Source organism: Ictalurus punctatus, chromosome 14, assembly GCF_001660625.3.
Source record: "Ictalurus punctatus breed USDA103 chromosome 14, Coco_2.0, whole genome shotgun sequence".
Lineage (NCBI taxonomy): Eukaryota > Metazoa > Chordata > Actinopteri > Siluriformes > Ictaluridae > Ictalurus > Ictalurus punctatus.
This window is the reverse complement of record NC_030429.2, coordinates 27,807,586-27,827,585: the sequence shown is the minus strand read 5'-3', so window position 1 is coordinate 27,827,585 and position 20,000 is coordinate 27,807,586. Positions and strand designations below refer to the sequence as shown.

Below are 20,000 nucleotides of genomic sequence, written 5' to 3'. Positions count from 1 at the left end.
ATGCACTGAGGGAAATAAGCGTTCAACACATCAAGATTTTTTTCAGTAAACAGATTTCCAATGAGGTTAATCACGTGAAATTTTCACCAGACATCGGGTCTTATTTCCCCCACAGTATAAGTAAAAGAGCACAGTATCAGATTGATACACGATACCATGATCAGTATCTTTGTGTTCCTAATATCATAATATGTCATAATATTTTCTAGGTTCCTCCACTAAGCAGTCCTACACAACTGAATCTACCGTGAAGAACACGGGTAAGAGCAGGATTTCCTTCTTTAGAGGTCATTTCCTCTTACTGGTGTGAAAAGTCACACCTCAAGGACCTCATCAGTTTTGTAAAGACAGCAGCTCGTTTATATACGTTATTGTTTCTATAGTAACAGCTCATTCACACGGACTTGTACGATAGACGCCCCATATAAAAATAAACGTAATAAAGGCGTGTAAATGTTGATATGGTAAAGTTTACTGTAAGGAGAAATGTGTTTATGTAACATGTATGGAAGGAGTCTCCAGTGTCAGCCCTGTGTGACAGTCAGAGGTAAAACTGTAACTAAGTTTTCTGACATTTTCAGGACAGAGGAGTTTCCGCTTTGTGGTTTCTCAGTGATCCTCCCACTCGAGTGAACGTTTTATTGTCCTGCAGGATTCCAGTCCTGATCACCAGCACACACCTGTACCTACCTGTTCATATCTGTATCTGTTCTGATCATCTGTTCATTCCCAATAATGTATTCACATTCAGTTCCATCCCTACAGAGAGAACAAGTGAGAACAAGTCCACACAGACGACTCCGACAACCACAACCAGCACCGGAGTGACTCACCGTGACCGTGGAGCTTCTCAGAACATCACTCCCATCACCAGTGTAGAAGAACATGAAGGATCTTCAGATACCTGGACTACAGGTGAGTGTGAGAGATCCAGTACGCTTTTCATACGTGATCATATGTTTTTCTGAAAAATATCTGATGTTACAGTTCAACATCTTATGTCCTGAATAATATAATAATCTGTGATCAGTGGACTCACATCTGAAATATAAAACCACATGACCTCCATGTGAAAAATGAGTCATGTGTAAAAACCACATGAAAATCAATAATAATATGAAGTGATTGTGATATCAGTCACGTCAGCGTCTGAGCAGCCATGTTGTGAGACTGGTGCTGATGTAATAGATATTATATCATTAAATCATCCAGCTGTAGCCTGGAGCTACTGTTTATGCGAATACAATATGTAACAGTGCATTAAACAGGGTGTGAATTATTATAGAACACTGCTATTTGTGTTTCCATAAAATATAAATCAATAATGTGATGATCTGTAAAATGTGAACGGGAACACAGAGGCTTAATGAGAGCTGAAATTACGCATTATCTCTCAGTCTGATGATGGCCTACATTTAGGACGTGTGAGACTGTAACACTTCTGTTGAGCTCGTCAAAACCACTGAGTAGCAGGTAGCTACTGCAGCGCTTCAGTTTACACTCGTCTATTCTTCCTCACATCCACTCTGACCACAAGCTGGCACATCTAACAAACAGCTCTCATCTCTCATCTCAACGTCCCGCCGTCTTATTCACGCAGGCGTTATCTTCATTTAATAACACAATGTTTCACCAGCTTATGATTTAAAATCTGATACTGAAATAAACAACTCAGATTTCACATAACTGGTTTTTCCTGGTTTAAACAGAGGCCATGAAACATGATTTGAAGAACTGTTCTCAGTACCAAGGATTGGAGATGATTTATTTTTCATTCTGGACACAAACTATATTTTTACACTCCTGCTCCAGAGTTCCACACTCCCTCTTTAACACACACCATCTACCTGCTCCAGAGTTCCACACTCCCTCTTTAACACACACCATCTACCTGCTCCAGAGTTCCACACTCCCTCTTTAACACCATCTACCTGAGAGAGAGAAGATAGTTTGTATATATTGTAACCCTAGTTTTGACAGGTATAGGTCAAAGGTCAAAAAGATACACATTCTAACTCTCTATATCTAGATCAAAGGTCATGATCATAAAAATATGAATAGTTATGTTAAATCTGGATCACATCCATTCGTGACCATATATGGTGCTGCCATGTGTGTTTTTCCGCCCCACACGTTGCGCACACCTGGTACATCTTTTCACATAGAATATGAAACTCTCTGTGGTAGGACATAAAAATATATATAGTTTTGTTAAATCTGGTTCACATCCAAATCGTGACCATACCCGGTACGACCATTTGTCCCCCCCCCCCCCCACACACACACACACACAAAAGTTGCATAGTCATGTTTTTCCTCTTCACATAGAATATGAAGCTCTCTGTGGTAGGTCATAAGAATATATATAGTTTTGTTAAATCTGGTTCAAATCCAAATCGTGACCATACCTGGTACGGCCATGTGTATCCCACATCCAAACAAAAATATGACGCACACAAACGCACTTTATTTTCACATTATTTAAAAGGAATTTAAGTGTTATGTACTAAATTACCATAATTATGAGCACAAGTTGTTAAGTTGACAATCATTTTTAAAATTACGTTTCTCCATTTAGATTGTCTGCAGTAGAATGCAGTCTTTTAATCCAGGAAAAATGACCGCCTTTAAGTTTTATATCAATAGTAAGTAAAATCCAGCGTGATTTACATTACAAATCTCATACGTAACATCTCTGCAGGATTTATAGACGTTAAAGCACTGAATGAAATGAACAATATAGACAAAAAATAAACACTCTGTGTCTACTACTTTTATCTCTCATAGAACTATCCACAGTCCAAAGGCTGTGGAGCTCGAAGGCTACGCGTGCGAATGACAAAAGATTTTTAAAAATAAAATAAAAAATGTATCAATACATGAAATTAGATTACACAATGTAGTTGAGGTTTACATGAATAAGCAGAAATGTAATCATGCTTATCTTTCCTATAGCACAATTGAAAAGCCCTCTCTAGATGAACAGATTTGTCAAATGAAACTTTTTCCTTCTTTTCCACTGCTACGGTAAACTAAAGAGTGGATATTCAAATGACACTGCTAAATATGACTAGCATTAGCTACGTGTACTAGTGCAAAATAGTCCATCAATTGTATTAGCAGGTGTAGCCTATACACGAGTCCACTATCGGTCATATCGCAACTGAGAACATGCCCCAAATTCATTGCTTTAGTAGAATTTAATGGTAAGTGAAATGATAATCACATTGTAATGTACTTAGTATTTGTTCAGTCTACAGGTCCTCTAACACTCTGTTAAATGAATAAATGTAAATGTACTACAACGTAAATTTTGTTTTAAATCAATTAATGCAGAAATTACACACAATATTAAGTTGATGTAATTATCAACATTATTATGTCAACACCACTCATCAAAATAATGTGTACAACTTTAAATATTTAATTAATTCAATAAATTAGAATTTTTATCTTGCAACCACACATTAAATTTAGATTGTGGGGGTTTGTTTTGTATAGCTCCGCTGTTAGAAAATACACGATGGTTGAATGTGAACATAAATGAGCAGAATGTAAGCTTGTGAAATAAATTCAACTTTATTGATTGCACTTTTTGAGAAAATGACATGACTTTGAATAAAACTTTACTGAAATAAATACTCTAAAACATTGATATACCCGAAGAAATGTAAAAAAGAAAAAATAATTTAAAAAAAACTTTTTACATACCTTCTAAATAGGTCCCTTTAGGAGGTAAACGTTTTAAAGACGGTGTTTTATAAGAAACGCGCGTATTACATGCCTTCTAAACCTAACCCTTTAGGATGTAAAATGCTGCTTAAAAGAATCCAGAGTTTTGTTTAAACTAGAAGACACAATTTCCGGGGAATGTCTTGTAGGCCTATACACAGTGTCCTACACATCTGAGGTGTGTGTGTGTATGTGGGTGTGGGGGGTGTGCGTGCGTGTGTGTGGGTGTGTTAGAGAGAGAGAGAGAGAGAGAGAGAGAGAGAGTCGAGTGTTTCCTGGGGGTTTGCTGACCAGACTGCTTACAGTGTGTTTATGTTAATGAATCAAGGTACGAGTCGTGTGTTTCAGGGTTTAACGATCCCTACCAATGTGTACATTTGTGGTTTAAGTGAATCTTTGTTTCTGAAATTACTTCTGTGGTAAATATCAGTTTGTGTAACTAATCTATCAGAAAATACTAGACCTGGTGACTGAATGTGGTAGATGTATTAGAATTTTGGACATGTTATGCATGTGTAGCTCCCTATGTGTATGATCTATGTGTAATCCTTCTGTCAAGAAATGAGCAGACTGAGGTTTGTGAAATAATTGAACTATTTATTGGCTACGTTGTTGAGAAAATCACTGTGATGTGTAAAACATTTCTACAGTCCTTCAAGGCTGTATGATGTCGTTGTTCTCTTTTACTGAAAGAAAGGTCAAAACCATCGGTGTTATTCGTTGTGAAGACTGAAGTGACAATATGTCTGAAGAAAATGAAAATATGTATTACATATCCTACCTGCTAACCAGGTTATTTTAAGGGTGAAAAAACCTTTTTTTAAAGACGGTGTTTTAAAAGAGTCGTGCATTTTGTTTAAATTATAAACGAGATTTCAGAAAATGGTCCGCCAACGAGCATACTTACACAGAACTGTCGCTAAATACATAAGCTTTCGTCTATGCTTGGACATCCCGTGTCCCAGCAGTACATTTATGACCTCTGGTGACCATGTGGGTGTGCGGGGGTGGGTGTGTGAGAGAGAGACACAGGTGTTCTTTCGGGGGTTTTGCTGACCAGAATTCTTACAAATGTGTTTGTTAACGAATTAAAGGGAGTCGTGTGTCTCAGTGTTAAAATAGTGGTTAAGACGTCGTAGTGGGTGTGGGGGGTGTGCGTGCGTGTGTGTGGGTGTGTTAGAGAGAGAGAGAGAGAGAGAGAGAGAGAGAGAGAGTCGAGTGTTTCCTGGGGGTTTGCTGACCAGACTGCTTACAGTGTGTTTATGTTAATGAATCAAGGTACGAGTCGTGTGTTTTAGGGTTTAACGATCCCTACCAATGTGTACATTTGTGGTTTAAGTGAATCTTTGTTTCTGAAATTACTTCTGTGGTAATTATCAGTTTGTGTAACTAATCTATCAGAAAATACTAGACCTGGTGACTGAATGTGGTAGATGTATTAGAATTTTGGACATGTTATGCATGTGTAGCTCCCTATGTGTATGATCTATGTGTAATCCTTCTGTCAAGAAATGAGCAGACTGAGGTTTGTGAAATAATTGAACTATTTATTGGCTACGTTGTTGAGAAAAACACTGTGATGTGTAAAACATTTCTACAGTCCTTCAAGGCTGTATGATGTCGTTGTTCTCTTTTACTGAAAGAAAGGTCAAAACCATCGGTGTTATTCGTTGTGGAGACTGAAGTGACAATATGTCTGAAGAAAATGAAAATATGTATTACATATCCTACCTTCTAACCAGGTTATATTTAGGGTGAAAAAACCTTTTTTAAAGACGGTGTTTTAAAAGAGTCGTGCATTTTGTTTAAACTATAAACAAGATTTCAGAAAATGGTCCGCCAACGAGAATACTTACACAGAACTGTCGCTAAATACATAAGCTTTCGTCTATGCTTGGACATCCCGTGTCCCAGCAGTACATTTATGACCTCTGATGACCATGTGGGTGTGCGGGGGTGGGTGTGAGAGAGAGAGACACAGGTGTTCTTTCGGGGGTTTTGCTGACCAGAATTCTTACAAATGTGTTTGTTAACGAATTAAAGGGAGTCGTGTGTCTCAGTGTTAAAATAATGGTTAAGATGTCGTAGTTAAAACACAGAAGAAACTCTGCAACTATCTGTTACTATGTCTGCTCCGAGAAATCCTAATACCCTTAGAAGATTGCTGTGTATTCACCAACAAGAGGACCTGTTGAAATGAGAGAGGACCTGACTTTTGCTCCAAATTTTTTTTTTTTTAAAAAGCAAGAGGTTAGATTGACAATTTATTAATGAAGGTAATGTAAATACGTTGTTGTTTAACCCTGAGCAGGGCGTCAACAGCTCCAGAGATCCTGTCTTAAGTCCGAGGGTTTAGTTAGGAGGTAGAAAAACATTTAAAGACGACGTTTTAAAAGAAACAAGTGTTTCATCCTTAATGGTAAAAAGAAAAATGGTTGTACTCCAATATGAAATAAAACGGCGGAGACACACTGAGTACATTTCTGTTCCACAGTCTATAAGGATCCCCAAACTTCATGTAGTGTGGAAAAATATATACACCCTCCGTGACTACGTTACTTAAGGTTTAAACATTTTTATTTTGTGATGGCAGCAAGACAAAACGGTTGTGCATTTGGTATCTGGTGATTTTAGAATTAGGCCCCAAATGTCAAATATGTTTGTGTATGGTTTCGTCAGGCAAAGATCACGATGGTATGGAAAGAGTATACAAGAGTAATTGGGGTGATCTAATGCTTAGGACTTGTACAGTACTTCAGCTCGGGAACGTCCCACCATGGCGTTCAGAGAGGCGTTATCTATGGTACACGTATATATAATATAGATCAGATCACCAGTCTGTCTTTACCCACTCCTGATCTGGGGGGTGGGTGGGATGGGGATAACAGTTCAGGCATATTTCCAACAGAACAGAATATTAGACATTTAGTGTAAACTAGTGAAAAATAAATAAAATCTCTGAAACATTTCAGTGAAAATAGTGGTCCATATTTAATGCATTATATTAGAAATGATAGTACAGTCTTTGTTGATCAGTTACCAACTCATACTTTATAATAATTTGTTTAGGAGCATCTGAATCTGCCAAATAACTTTTATTGCATTTAGGCATACAATAAAAGTTAATAAAAAAATTAGGAAGAAATGACTTGTGCACTACTGCTGCGGATATTAAGTCAAACCATTTTGTTCAAACTTCAGCATGACCCATAGAGAAGCAGAAACCTATGGCACCTTATGAATACCATGTGAAGGATTACGTTGACTCGTCCCTTACAGTTACAAAGACGTGTCCGTGTGCAGGATCACCTTCGCACCAGCATCGGACCCCTCTTATCCCATTTCAACGTATAAGAAAAGGCAAAATGTAATATAAGATGTATAAGAATATATTTATAAAATATAACACATTATGAGGAAGAAACATAAAATATTATTTAACAAGGTCTGCCGTTCAGCCCTCTTAACTGTAAGAGCATCATCAGTATTGTACGGCAGTTGGGGAACAGTAGTTAGCTTTCAGATGTCAGATATAAAACAACTTTTTGAGTCACAGTGCCAAACTACCGGTATTATATTCGGATCCTTCTTTTTCAGCATGAAGGACCGGCATTTATTTAATAGACAGATGGTACAGCCATATACTTGGTCAGAGGATTTAGGAATTTCTTTGAGAAAGGTTCATTGTTTTTGTTCTTTTATCATAGCTTCAGTTTGTATACTTACTTTGGTTAGTGACTTAAACTGTTTTGTTAGGTACGGACCGATTTCATTAACAGGGAACGATGATAGGTGAAGATTAAGTTGGTATGCGTGTACAAAATAAAACTGTCTATATGTATATTTGTCTGCTATCTATCTGTTTAAACACTGCTGTAATGGCTATATAAAGAGAGAGAGATACCCATTTACTAATTCATAGAACCCCTTTCCACCTTTTCAAGTTCGTTATACATTTTTTTTTTTCAAGCATCGTGTTCAGACATTGCAAATCATCAGTCTGAAGGTTAAGGGTTACTTAGATTTTTGCTTCTTCAGCATCAAAAAAGTCTAAACATTAAGCTAATTATTAAACTCAGAAACAATATAACTGTCTGGTTGTGATCATAATAAAAGGCAACGTCAAAGGTGACTTAATTCCCAATGAGATTTCTCTATGTTCTCTATGACCTTTCTACAGTATATGCCATTAAGTCCTAGTGTCCAGCCATCATCACAGCACGGGAGAGGAAATCTCGTTCATCAGATGTGCGATGTACGTCTAGACAGTCTGATAACAAACTACACACACAACTTTTATGTTGAGAGAATACAGATTGATCTTTGTTCCCAAATAACATTGGATCAGATCCATAGTTTACAGCATCTGTCCCACGCGTATTTAATCTATATTACGAGTACTGCACAAGTTAGAGGAGGAGAAAATGTAGATTTACTGTTCATTGGAACTTTATTGTTTATTTAGATCTGTCTTGATTCATTTTCATATTCAAATTTTTAAAAAATACATAACGTAACATAACATAACGTATGAATGTAGGAACATGGATTTTCACCATGCGACTCTTTTCAGAAAATGGTCTTTCTCTGTTTCTTATGCACACAGAACCTACTTTTCTTTTCATAAAATCATACACCAATTTACTATTCCTGTATAGGGTTTGAGTAAATATAGATAAACTCATTAATGTACTGTAGCTCTCAGAGTTACTACACTACCCCACTTGGTAATTCAGACCATAACCTCATCTCGTTAACAGTTCTTTCCTGCAGTTCAGTCTGTCCACAAGGAATAGGTACACTCAGTAACGATAGGGTTAGGCAATACGTGTGCATCACTTTGTTTCAAAGGTGGTGGAGATAAAGACACGTTGTGGAAAGTAGTAATACAGATATCATAAGGAATGACCTTTTTGAGCTGAGTGAATGAAAATCAGTAAACTAAAACACTTTATTAGTGGTTAATTAACACACCCTATTGCATCCTATAAGAGATTAATCACATTCATAGACAACAAACGCAATTCTACAACATGGATCTACACAAAATTACATGAACACACAACTATCTGTGATAGCCATAGTCAGGAGCTGGTAAGGAACACTTACTAGCACAGTAATCTTAATAAGTATTTAAATAGATATGATATTTAATAGATATTAGACTTTTTATGATGTAGTAATAAAATGTATTTTTTAAAAATTTGAATATGAAAATGAATCAAGACAGATCTAAATAAACAATAAAGTTCCAATGAACAGTAAATCTACATTTTCTCCTCCTCTAACTTGTGCAGTACTCGTAATATAGATTAAATACGCGTGGGACAGATGCTGTAAACTATGGATCTGATCCAATGTTATTTGGGAACAAAGATCAATCTGAATTCTCTCAACATAAATGTTGTGTGTGTAGTTTGTTATCAGACTGTCTAGACGTACATCGCACATCTGATGAACGAGATTTCCTCTCCCGTGCTGTGATGATGGCTGGACACTAGGACTTAATGGCATATACTGTAGAAAGGTCATAGAGAACATAGAGAAATCTCATTGGGAATTAAGTCACCTTTGACGTTGCCTTTTATTATGATCACAACCAGACAGTTATATTGTTTCTGAGTTTAATAATTAGCTTAATGTTTAGACTTTTTTGATGCTGAAGAAGCAAAAATCTAAGTAACCCTTAACCTTCAGACTGATGATTTGCAATGTCTGAACACGATGCTTGAAAAAAAAAATGTATAACGAACTTGAAAAGGTGGAAAGGGGTTCTATGAATTAGTAAATGGGTATCTCTCTCTCTTTATATAGCCATTACAGCAGTGTTTAAACAGATAGATAGCAGACAAATATACATATAGACAGTTTTATTTTGTACACGCATACCAACTTAATCTTCACCTATCATCGTTCCCTGTTAATGAAATCGGTCCGTACCTAACAAAACAGTTTAAGTCACTAACCAAAGTAAGTATACAAACTGAAGCTATGATAAAAGAACAAAAACAATGAACCTTTCTCAAAGAAATTCCTAAATCCTCTGACCAAGTATATGGCTGTACCATCTGTCTATTAAATAAATGCCGGTCCTTCATGCTGAAAAAGAAGGATCCGAATATAATACCGGTAGTTTGGCACTGTGACTCAAAAAGTTGTTTTATATCTGACATCTGAAAGCTAACTACTGTTCCCCAACTGCCGTACAATACTGATGATGCTCTTACAGTTAAGAGGGCTGAACGGCAGACCTTGTTAAATAATATTTTATGTTTCTTCCTCATAATGTGTTATATTTTATAAATATATTCTTATACATCTTATATTACATTTTGCCTTTTCTTATACGTTGAAATGGGATAAGAGGGGTCCGATGCTGGTGCGAAGGTGATCCTGCACACGGACACGTCTTTGTAACTGTAAGGGACGAGTCAACGTAATCCTTCACATGGTATTCATAAGGTGCCATAGGTTTCTGCTTCTCTATGGGTCATGCTGAAGTTTGAACAAAATGGTTTGACTTAATATCCGCAGCAGTAGTGCACAAGTCATTTCTTCCTAATTTTTTTATTAACTTTTATTGTATGCCTAAATGCAATAAAAGTTATTTGGCAGATTCAGATGCTCCTAAACAAATTATTATAAAGTATGAGTTGGTAACTGATCAACAAAGACTGTACTATCATTTCTAATATAATGCATTAAATATGGACCACTATTTTCACTGAAATGTTTCAGAGATTTTATTTATTTTTCACTAGTTTACACTAAATGTCTAATATTCTGTTCTGTTGGAAATATGCCTGAACTGTTATCCCCATCCCACCCACCCCCCAGATCAGGAGTGGGTAAAGACAGACTGGTGATCTGATCTATATTATATATACGTGTACCATAGATAACGCCTCTCTGAACGCCATGGTGGGACGTTCCCGAGCTGAAGTACTGTACAAGTCCTAAGCATTAGATCACCCCAATTACTCTTGTATACTCTTTCCATACCATCGTGATCTTTGCCTGACGAAACCATACACAAACATATTTGACATTTGGGGCCTAATTCTAAAATCACCAGATACCAAATGCACAACCGTTTTGTCTTGCTGCCATCACAAAATAAAAATGTTTAAACCTTAAGTAACGTAGTCACGGAGGGTGTATATATTTTTCCACACTACATGAAGTTTGGGGATCCTTATAGACTGTGGAACAGAAATGTACTCAGTGTGTCTCCGCCGTTTTATTTCATATTGGAGTACAACCATTTTTCTTTTTACCATTAAGGATGAAACACTTGTTTCTTTTAAAACGTCGTCTTTAAATGTTTTTCTACCTCCTAACTAAACCCTCGGACTTAAGACAGGATCTCTGGAGCTGTTGACGCCCTGCTCAGGGTTAAACAACAACGTATTTACATTACCTTCATTAATAAATTGTCAATCTAACCTCTTGCTTTTTAAAAAAAAAAAAATTTGGAGCAAAAGTCAGGTCCTCTCTCATTTCAACAGGTCCTCTTGTTGGTGAATACACAGCAATCTTCTAAGGGTATTAGGATTTCTCGGAGCAGACATAGTAACAGATAGTTGCAGAGTTTCTTCTGTGTTTTAACTACGACATCTTAACCATTATTTTAACACTGAGACACACGACTCCCTTTAATTCGTTAACAAACACATTTGTAAGAATTCTGGTCAGCAAAACCCCCGAAAGAACACCTGTGTCTCTCTCTCTCACACCCACCCCCGCACACCCACATGGTCATCAGAGGTCATAAATGTACTGCTGGGACACGGGATGTCAAAGCATAGACGAAAGCTTATGTATTTAGCGACAGTTCTGTGTAAGTATTCTCGTTGGCGGACCATTTTCTGAAATCTTGTTTATAATTTAAACAAAATGCACGACTCTTTTAAAACACCGTCTTTAAAAAAAGGTTTTTTCACCCTTAAAATAACCTGGTTAGCAGGTAGGATATGTAATACATATTTTCATTTTCTTCAGACATATTGTCACTTCAGTCTTCACAACGAATAACACCGATGGTTTTGACCTTTCTTTCAGTAAAAGAGAACAACGACATCATACAGCCTTGAAGGACTGTAGAAATGTTTTACACATCACAGTGATTTTCTCAACAACGTAGCCAATAAATAGTTCAATTATTTCACAAACCTCAGTCTGCTCATTTCTTGACAGAAGGATTACACATAGATCATACACATAGGGAGCTACACATGCATAACATGTCCAAAATTCTAATACATCTACCACATTCAGTCACCAGGTCTAGTATTTTCTGATAGATTAGTTACACAAACTGATATTTACCACAGAAGTAATTTCAGAAACAAAGATTCACTTAAACCACAAATGTACACATTGGTAGGGATCGTTAAACCCTGAAACACACGACTCGTACCTTGATTCATTAACATAAACACACTGTAAGCAGTCTGGTCAGCAAACCCCCAGGAAACACTCGACTCTCTCTCTCTCTCTCTCTCTCTCTCTCTCTAACACACCCACACACACGCACGCACACCCCCCACACCCACATACACACACACACCTCAGATGTGTAGGACACTGTGTATAGGCCTACAAGACATTCCCCGGAAATTGTGTCTTCTAGTTTAAACAAAACTCTCGATTCTTTTAAGCAGCATTTTACATCCTAAAGGGTTAGGTTTAGAAGGCATGTAATACGCGCGTTTCTTATAAAACACCGTCTTTAAAACGTTTACCTCCTAAAGGGACCTATTTAGAAGGTATGTAAAAAGTTTTTTTTAAATTATTTTTTCTTTTTTACATTTCTTCGGGTATATCAATGTTTTAGAGTATTTATTTCAGTAAAGTTTTATTCAAAGTCATGTCATTTTCTCAAAAAGTGCAATCAATAAAGTTGAATTTATTTCACAAGCTTACATTCTGCTCATTTATGTTCACATTCAACCATCGTGTATTTTCTAACAGCGGAGCTATACAAAACAAACCCCCACAATCTAAATTTAATGTGTGGTTGCAAGATAAAAATTCTAATTTATTGAATTAATTAAATATTTAAAGTTGTACACATTATTTTGATGAGTGGTGTTGACATAATAATGTTGATAATTACATCAACTTAATATTGTGTGTAATTTCTGCGTTAATTGATTTAAAACAAAATTTACGTTGTAGTACATTTACATTTATTCATTTAACAGAGTGTTAGAGCACCTGTAGACTGAACAAATACTAAGTACATCACAATTTGAATATCATTTCACTTACCATTAAATTCTACTAAAGCAATGAATTTGGGGCATGTTCTCAGTTGCGATATGACCGATAGTGGACTCGTGTATAGGCTACACCGGCTAATACATTTGATGGACTATTTTGCACTAGTACACGTAGCTAATGCTAGTCATATTTAGCAGTGTCATTTGAATATCCACTCTTTAGTTTACCGTAGCAGTGGAAAAGAAGGAAAAAGTTTCATTTGACAAATCTGTTCATCTAGAGAGGGCTTTTCAATTGTGCTATAGGAAAGATAAGCATGATTACATTTCTGCTTATTCATGTAAACCTCAACTACATTGTGTAATCTAATTTCATGTATTGATACATTTTTTATTTTATTTTTAAAAATCTTTTGTCATTCGCACGCGTAGCCTTCTAGCTCCACAGCCTTTGGACTGTGGATAGTTCTATGAGAGATAAAAGTAGTAGACACAGAGTGTTTATTTTTTGTCTATATTGTTCATTTCATTCAGTGCTTTAACGTCTATAAATCCTGCAGAGATGTTACGTATGAGATTTGTAATGTAAATCACGCTGGATTTTACTTACTATTGATATAAAACTTAAAGGCGGTCATTTTTCCTGGATTAAAAGACTGCATTCTACTGCAGACAATCTAAATGGAGAAACGTAATTTTAAAAATGATTGTCAACTTAACAACTTGTGCTCATAATTATGGTAATTTAGTACATAACACTTAAATTCCTTTTAAATAATGTGAAAATAAAGTGCGTTTGTGTGCGTCATATTTTTGTTTGGATGTGGGATACACATGGCCGTACCAGGTATGGTCACGATTTGGATTTGAACCAGATTTAACAAAACTATATATATTCTTATGACCTACCACAGAGAGCTTCATATTCTATGTGAAGAGGAAAATCATGAGTATGCAACTTTTGTCTCTGTGTGTGTGTGTGTGTGGGGGGGGGTGGGGGGGGGGTGGGGGGGGGGGGGGGTGCGGGGGAACAAATGGTCGTACCAGGTATGGTCACGATTTGGATGTGAACCAGATTTAACAAAACTATATATATTCTTATGACCTACCACAGAGAGCTTCATATTCTATGTGAAGAGGAAAAACATGACTATGCAACTTTTGTGTGTGTGTGTGTGGGGGGGGGGGGGGGGGGGGACAAATGGTCGTACCGGGTATGGTCACGATTTGGATGTGAACCAGATTTAACAAAACTATATATATTTTTATGTCCTACCACAGAGAGTTTCATATTCTATGTGAAAAGATGTACCAGGTGTGCGCAACGTGTGGGGCGGAAAAACACACATGGCAGCACCATATATGGTCACGAATGGATGTGATCCAGATTTAACATAACTATTCATATTTTTATGATCATGACCTTTGATCTAGATATAGAGAGTTAGAATGTGTATCTTTTTGACCTTTGACCTATACCTGTCAAAACTAGGGTTACAATATATACAAACTATCTTCTCTCTTACCTGCTCCAGAGTTCCACACTCCCTCTTTAACTAACACCATCTACCTGCTCCAGAGTTCCACACTCCCTCTTTAACACCATCGACCTGCTCCAGAGTTCCACACTCCCTCTTTAACACCATCTACCTGCTCCAGAGTTCCACACTCTCTCTTTAACACCATCGACCTGCTCCAGAGTTCCACACTCCCTCTTTAACTAAAATCAGCTAACTAACATCTAATATCTGTAGAGAGACAGGAAGTGATGGATTCTGGACAGGAATTTCGATGTATTTGTAAAATGTTTAGTTTTAGACTGTACGTACTTGAATCCACACTGGAACAGAAAATCACATTAAGCCCTTATTTAAAGTCACGTTTTCACTCTAAAACAATGTAGATTGTGTTTTCGATGATGTTCAGTGAACTGTTCTGTTCCCTGTAACATTTCTAATCTGTGATCAGTTCCTCATCTCTTCATCTTCTTTATGCTGCAGAGACCACACAGACGACTCAGACAGGAACAGCCTGCGTTACACCCGATGGAAAAACCGCCACCCAGTCCAACATTCCCAAGAGCACTGAACCAGTCAAAGAATCTTCAGGTCAGTACCAGAGCAGCGGTACATGTCAAGTGCCTCAAAGTCTACATGTTAACATGTTCAGGTGAAATTTCTAAAGATTAGATCAGTCCAAGTGAAGAAGCTTTCACATTTTGTGCACAAACAGTATCACAAAAGTCCCACTAATAAGTTCACCAGTAAAACCACTACATAAGACATCAGTTCACAGTGATGGACAGAATAAAGCTTAATTAAAAAAAATGTTAAGGTTTATGTTTATTGTTTGTTACCACAGTGTTGTTGATTTCTCAAAGCTGATTAGGTCTTTTTTACCTTTACAAAGCACTAAAACTGGAGACTCCTTACAGAAAACTTTACCATATCCATGATTTTACACGTCCCATGTTTACACGTCCCTGTAAACGAGCCGTTACTATAGAAACGATAACGTTTCATAATGGGCGCATTAATATAAACCTGCGCTACTGTCAGAGCCGCTGTTATAGAAAACTAATCACCACCTTCTGACCAATCAGCACTGTGGTATCATATTACATAACGTTATCTCGTAATGAGAACACCTCCAATAATATCAATAACTGATATCGATCATTCCCATAGTTTAACGCTACTGTGTTTGTTGTTGTTGGGTTTCTCTAATTAATATTTAAATCTACAAAATATGGGAATGCAACAACATAAATACAGGATAAACAAAACAATAGTTATAGTTAAACAAATATTGTTTTACTGAGCAAATTTCTACATACATTATGTTCTAGCTTCCTCAGAAGTTTCTATTAACGTATACACGACTGCATGTACCAGACCGAGCACAGGTATGAATGATTCAAAACAGTACGAACGTGATTCTTTGGAACTGATACTAACTCTAACTCTTTACTCTCATTCTGTTCATGTCACTGAGTTTCTCCTGCTTTTCTGCATTGCTATAGTAGTGGTGTTACTGTTTATAACTTCAGCTGGTTTTATTATTAGTAACTCATTTTGGATTGTTGGTGTTTCCAGTAAAATACGATAAATGATCAATGTTATTGTAAAAATGTTAGCATTTGTACTTCATACCGTTTCACTAGTCTTTGTATTAGTTTCATGTTGTGTGAAACAAGACTTTAGTATCACCACTGATCAGGGCTGGGCAATGTGATATTGATATTGTGAAACATTGTGACAATACACTCACTTTTTTACACTCGCTTAAATTAAGTATCGTAGTTAAAAATACAATGCTGCTGTACTGCTGGGAAAGTCTTAGCAAAAATATACAACGATCAGCCATAACATTAAAACCACTGACAGGTGTGTGGAGAGAAGGCTAGCCGGTGTGGTGCGAGCCCACAGAAGAGCTACTGTAGCAGAAACTGCTGAAAACGTTCATGCTGGTTTTGATAGAAAGGTGTCAGAAGACACAGAGCATCACAGCTTGCTGCGTATGGAGCTGCGTAGCTGCAGACCAGGAGGTCAGAGTGCCCATGCTGAAGAAGGTGGTCTGGTCTGATGAATCAGGTTTTCTTTTACATCATGTGGCGGTCAGGTGTGTGTGTCGCTTACCTGGGGAAGAGATGGTACCAGGATGCACTATGGGAAGAAGATGAGCTGGTGGAGGCAGTGTGATGCTTTGGGGAATGTTCTGCTGGGAAACCTCAGTACTTGGAATTCATGTGGATGTTACTTTGACACGTAGCACCTACCTCAACACTGTTGCAAACCAAGTAAACCCCTTCATGGTAACGGTGTTCCCTAATATCAGTGTCCTCTTTCAGCAGGATAACGCTCCCTGACACACTGCAGAAACTGTTCAGGAACGGTTTGAGGAACATAACAAAGAGTTCAAGGTGTTGGCTCGACTTCCAAATTCCCCAGATCTCAATCCGATCGAGCGTCTGTGGGATGTTCTGGACAAATAAGTCCGATCCACGGAGGCCCGACCTCACAACTTACAGGACTTAAAGGATCCGTCTTGGTGCCTGATACCACAGCACACCTTCAGAGGTCTTGTGGAGTCCGTGCAATATTAGACAGCTGGTTTTAATGTTAGGGCAGTAGTAGCTCATTTGATAAGAAGTTGGATTACTATTCAGAAGTTTGTGACTTCAAATCCAAGCACTACCAAGCTGCCACTGTTGGGCCCTTGAGCAAGGCCCTTAACCCTCAACTGCTCTGGATAAGGACGTCTGTTATGGCTGACTGCTCAGACACTGTATATACTGTACCATGTACCACAGAAATAACTGTGATGGGATTTTTTTGTCATATCACTCAGCCCTACTACAAATCCATTCAATTTGTAGTAACGAGTGTTCAGTCCTGTAGTGTGTTCTCACATACACATGCTCATGACTCATACAAACTACACTTTTTATTTTCCACCACTGCATGCGGTTTTGACACCAACTCCAACCCTCAGAAGTCCATCTCTGCATAAATGTTTACTTTTTTAAACATACACCACAGAGAACAACATTAAATATAACTATAAAGTATTAATGGAACAAAAGGTATAAGGTGTCATATTTTAGTAAATAAAAATGGTAATCAGTGTGAAATTAATGTTTGTATAAGAGGAATAAAACACTCATAGGAAAATAAACAACGTGGATTATTTCACTGTAACAGCACCCAAAGAGGTTTAATCTTTATGTAGCATTGTCTCATTTTTATCATTTTCATCATCATTTTATCATCAGTAACTCTTCTTCTGGTTTCTAGTGTACATGCTTTCACAATTCTCACTTTCACAAGTTTGGAACATCAGTCAGTTTTCTCCTGACTTGATATATTCTAAAGAAACAGTCAGTTTGTTTCATGTGTTCGTTTAAAATCAAATAAAAACCCTCAGTTAGCAATGATCAAATGACTTAAATGTGTGTTTATAATTCTGAGTCATAGCAGGACATGGAACAAAACTACCACAGAACCACGAGTGTACGTCACTGGGTGGTGCGACTCGGTGCTAACAACATATGTAACATTTACTTTTAACCCACTGCTTTTCTTGACCAAAACTCCTACAGCCCCGCCCACTTGTTTTCTATTGGCTCACAAATCGGAGGCTCATGAATACACGGGTGAAATTTCGATAAAGTCTGTGTGAAGCGAACGTCTTTTACGCCCTCTGTCCTTTCCACTTCGTGAATTTTTCCACCAGGACAATTTTATTCAGACTTGGTTTCACTTCTGCTTAAGCGCCCAATGAAAAATATTTTTAAAAAATCGACCACATTTTTAGAAAATTGGTATGAAATTACTCATAAGTATTTGTCCATCAATGATTAGAAAAGAAATGTGGATATTTGTTAGGAATATTGCCAAAAAACATTATTTAAATGACTGTTGGAGGACAAGTGAGTAGATTCGTAAATGATCTCTGGATTGGAAATGTTGTTTGTCTCAGTGTTTATTATTTTATCATCAGTTCTACTCAGATGTGTTGTGTGTTTGCGATTTCAGGTGCACTCGTGATTCCGGTCTCTGTGCTGGTTGGAGTGTCTGTTGCAGCAGTAATTGTAGCTGTGCTGCTGAGGAGATGTTTCTTCCGAAAGAGAAGTGAGAGATCTCAGTACACAGATAACTGATTGTGTTTAGTAATCATGAAATCGGCAGTTTTTACTGAACACATGTTTGCATTTCTCAGCTGCTAAAGGCAGAAAGACAGATCACATCTATGAATCCATAGAAGATGTTACACCGACTGGTGAGTAGGATTATTATTTATTTTAATACGGTGCTGTGAAAAAGTATTTGCCCCCATCCTGATTTCTTCACTTTTTGTGTATATCTCATACTAAATTGTTTCAGAAATGAAATTAAAACAAAATCTAAGATAAAACAAAGGCAACCCGAGTAAACACAAAATACAGTTTTTAAATGATGATGCTATTTATTTAAGCAAAAGAAGATAAATGTGTGAAAATGTATTTGCCCCCATAGTTACTAATTACTGCTGCTTACTGTGTGGTGGAACAAACACTTTTTTAACTTAAAAAAAGTTTAAGTTAAAGGGGGCAATTAGTTTTTCACATTGGTGATAGGTGTTGAATAATTAACATTTTTTGCTTCGATAAATAAATTAATAAATAAAAACTGTATTGAGTGTTTACTCAGGTTGCCTTTGTTTTATGTTGTATTAGAGATCTAAAACTATCTAGTATGAGATATACACAACAGCAGAAGAAATCAGGGCAAATACTTTTTCACAGCACTTTGTATATATTTGCACTTACGTTTAATCGCCTGGAGGATACTTTCACAGAATCCCACCTTTATTATTTTCACCTGTATTGATTAGCTGAAACAATGTGAATATGAGTAGAACAGTGTCCTGCATGCAGATTATCTCCAGGTTATTGTATATTGTCATGGTTCTCTCCGTTCTAAAGTTAATGCAGTGTTTCTGTGTGTGAGAATTAATTCATGTTCTACTCATACTGCTCAAACATTCTTTGTTGTTTATGTTTTTAGTTAAGGTTTTTAAGTTAACGGTGAATCAGAAATGAAGGAAAGTTGCTAATGAACTGAAGTGATGTTAGGTGAAGGACGACCTTGACATGGCTGTGTAAAGAACTCTTGCTAGCTATTTAGTTAAATATCCGTAGATCGGGCAGTAACTGATTAGATGTGTATGAATCCATGATCATGAACTGGAATTGTTTGTTTGTTTGTTTGTTTGTTTGTTTGTTTGTTTGTTTGTTTACAGCACAAAAAAATCTGGATGAAGCCATTTATGTCCTAGCAGGAGATACAGCTCTAGTCAATCTGGGTAAACTCATGAACAATACATATCAACTTCAATGACTAAATACTGTGTGTGTGTGTGTGTGTGTGTGTGTGTGTGTGTGTGTGTGTGTGTGTGTGCAGAAATTATGAATCTGTGTTGTTATGAATGTTGTAACCAATTATTTGTTGATTATTATACAGGGAATAAGACACAGACTGATGCTTCCTCATCTTCAGAGAC

At 37.0% G+C, this 20,000-nt stretch overlaps 1 protein-coding gene across 6 annotated transcripts in view; it reads left to right on the top strand.

The window, feature by feature from the left end:
* LOC108274808 (uncharacterized) overlaps window positions 1–20,000 on the top strand; it is a 79,957-nt gene that overhangs the window by 56,990 nt on the left and 2,967 nt on the right. For 5 of the 6 annotated variants that reach the window (XM_053685717.1, XM_047160046.2, XM_053685720.1 and 2 more), the window contains 7 exons: window positions 210–260; window positions 766–915; window positions 14,957–15,064; window positions 18,494–18,589; window positions 18,678–18,737; window positions 19,740–19,802; window positions 19,961–20,000. The exon at window positions 19,961–20,000 is cut by the window's right edge and continues 19 nt beyond it. In XM_053685717.1, coding sequence (XP_053541692.1) covers window positions 210–260; window positions 766–915; window positions 14,957–15,064; window positions 18,494–18,589; window positions 18,678–18,737; window positions 19,740–19,802; window positions 19,961–20,000 — 568 coding nt within the window. The remainder of the gene's footprint in view (window positions 1–209; window positions 261–765; window positions 916–14,956; window positions 15,065–18,493; window positions 18,590–18,677; window positions 18,738–19,739; window positions 19,803–19,960) is intronic. The other variant, XM_053685718.1, reaches the window with a different exon arrangement.